Raw genomic sequence first — 2,044 nt, 5'->3', positions numbered from 1 at the left:
AGGAGACGCACATGAAGACGATATTTCCCCTTCCTATGCATCTCCTCCACCGTCAAATCCACTTCCCCTTCCCAACCTCTCCTTAAAAGAAAAGGGTGGTAAAGAAAAAGGGACTTAAATTAGGCCTTCTCCTTCTACCTTCTCTACTACGGGGGCTACTCTCAAACTTCCTCTAATATACTCATTTCGTATCTTATCCATTCGTGTTACCACATACATCTTAACATTCGCATTTCTGTCACATGTAGTCTCCTTTCATCCGTTCCTTTTACTGCCCAACATTCAGATCCATACATCATGACAGGTCTTACGACCTTGTAAATTTTCCCCTTTAGTTTAAGTGGAATTTGAGGGTTGCTTACTCCTGTGACCTGTCGCCATAATATATAAAAAATTAATTATTATATTATTTATTGTTTGATATTATAAGATAGTATGATGTTAGTAAATAGGTGCTATCAGTGTATGTGAAATCCACTATCATGGACCACCATTTTCATGTCATGGACCTCCAAATTTTTTTTCACTAACGTAGACCCCTTGCAGGTCGTCATGGACCCCTAGGGTTCGATATAGACCACTTTGGGAATCACTGCTTTAGATAATAAAAAAACATTAATAATGTTTCACAGCTTTTATTTCCATGTTTTTATATTTCAGATGAAAAAAGGTGGGACACCGTCATTAAAGTTTTTAGCAAAAGAGATACTTGGTACAGATATTCAACACGGAGAACACAGTTCAGTGGAAGATGCTCGAGCTGTGATGCAGATATATTGTACCGTTGCTAAAACATGGGAAACTACATTGAATACGAAACGTACGTACAGTAAACGAGCTGTCGAATAATTTACATTATCACCATATGTCCGCTCCGAGGGGCTCGGAGCCTACCCTAAGTTATAGTTTGTCTAAATAAGATAGACTAGCTGTTTGTGTGCATGAAATTGTAAATTTATTGTTTGCATTTGTCAAATTATCAATCGCAAATGTCAAAATACCAATTACCTTGCAATCTTGGTTCCTTGATGTTGGCAGCAACTTACGGTCTCTTTCCCACATTAGGGTTTTTATCCAAAATATTTACCCCTAAGTTTAACGGCGTGAAAATATATAGCCTAAAGCATGACGTAAATGTTGGGCTTTTTATTAAAAAAAGAGTTATTCGAAAATATGGTGTAATTGCTGACATCTTAGGCAACAAGGAAGTGTGTGTTTATGCTTTATTATAATAGTATAGATGAGTTTGACAATTTAGTAACAATGGGTTGTGAAAAATAAATCATGAATCTTTTAGATTTTTGAATTTTATTATAGAAGTTGGAATCGATAGATTCATAGTTATAACTATAAAAAAAAAAAACACTTTTCTCAAATTAATAATGACCTATAGAACCATTACAAATAATGAGAGTAAATAAATGTTTATTACTACAGCCGTACGTAATCGAATTGGATTTCGCTATTATTGTCATTGTTAAATTCTCTACATTATAATCAATACTAGAATTATCCTCTAAATTAGTTAAGAAAATAATAATTTTAGTTGAGTTCGATAATTTAAACCGAATATCGATAGTTGCTAATTGTCCGCTGCGTGATTCGTCACTACGATACCTGTCTAAGTACGGCATTTGACTTCATACAAATTGAATTCGATACTTCATACGTCATTTATCAAACTAATCTATCTTATTTAGACAAACTAGTGACTAGGCCATAGTCAACACCGCTGCGGGTTGATTTCACACTGTTCTTTGAATTTCTTATCTGATATATAATTTAGTACATAACAGACATTTAGAAATATATACAGGGTGTCCACAAAAGAAGTACAATTGACTACCACAGATTCTTTGCTCGAAAAGATTTGACCCAATTTACCTCTATCCAATGTTGCTTATGCCGCTAGAAGACGTGAGAGTCAAAATGGCGGGTGTACCCTCGCGAATCAAATTATACCACTTACTAAAAAAATGTACCTAAAATGTACTAATTAGTACCTCGCTCAAAAAAAATTGTACCTTCTCTAGAACGTAATTAT

The 2,044-nt window shown here is 34.5% G+C and overlaps 1 protein-coding gene across 1 annotated transcript in view; it reads left to right on the top strand.

Annotated features, from left to right (window-relative positions):
- The window catches only part of LOC106104032 (RNA exonuclease 4-like), a 2,156-nt gene extending 1,236 nt beyond the window's left edge, over window positions 1-920 (top strand). Inside the window, exon 2 of the mRNA XM_013284007.1 lies at window positions 661-920. Within this exon, the coding sequence (XP_013139461.1) occupies window positions 661-849 (189 nt within the window). The 3' untranslated portion in view covers window positions 850-920. The remainder of the gene's footprint in view (window positions 1-660) is intronic.
- The last annotated feature ends 1,124 nt before the right edge of the window (window positions 921-2,044 follow it).

Source organism: Papilio polytes, unplaced genomic scaffold (genome assembly GCF_000836215.1).
Source record: "Papilio polytes unplaced genomic scaffold, Ppol_1.0 DF824493.1, whole genome shotgun sequence".
NCBI lineage: Eukaryota > Metazoa > Arthropoda > Insecta > Lepidoptera > Papilionidae > Papilio > Papilio polytes.
The sequence above is the reverse complement of the archived record's forward strand: the minus strand, read 5'-3'. Positions and strand labels throughout refer to the sequence as shown.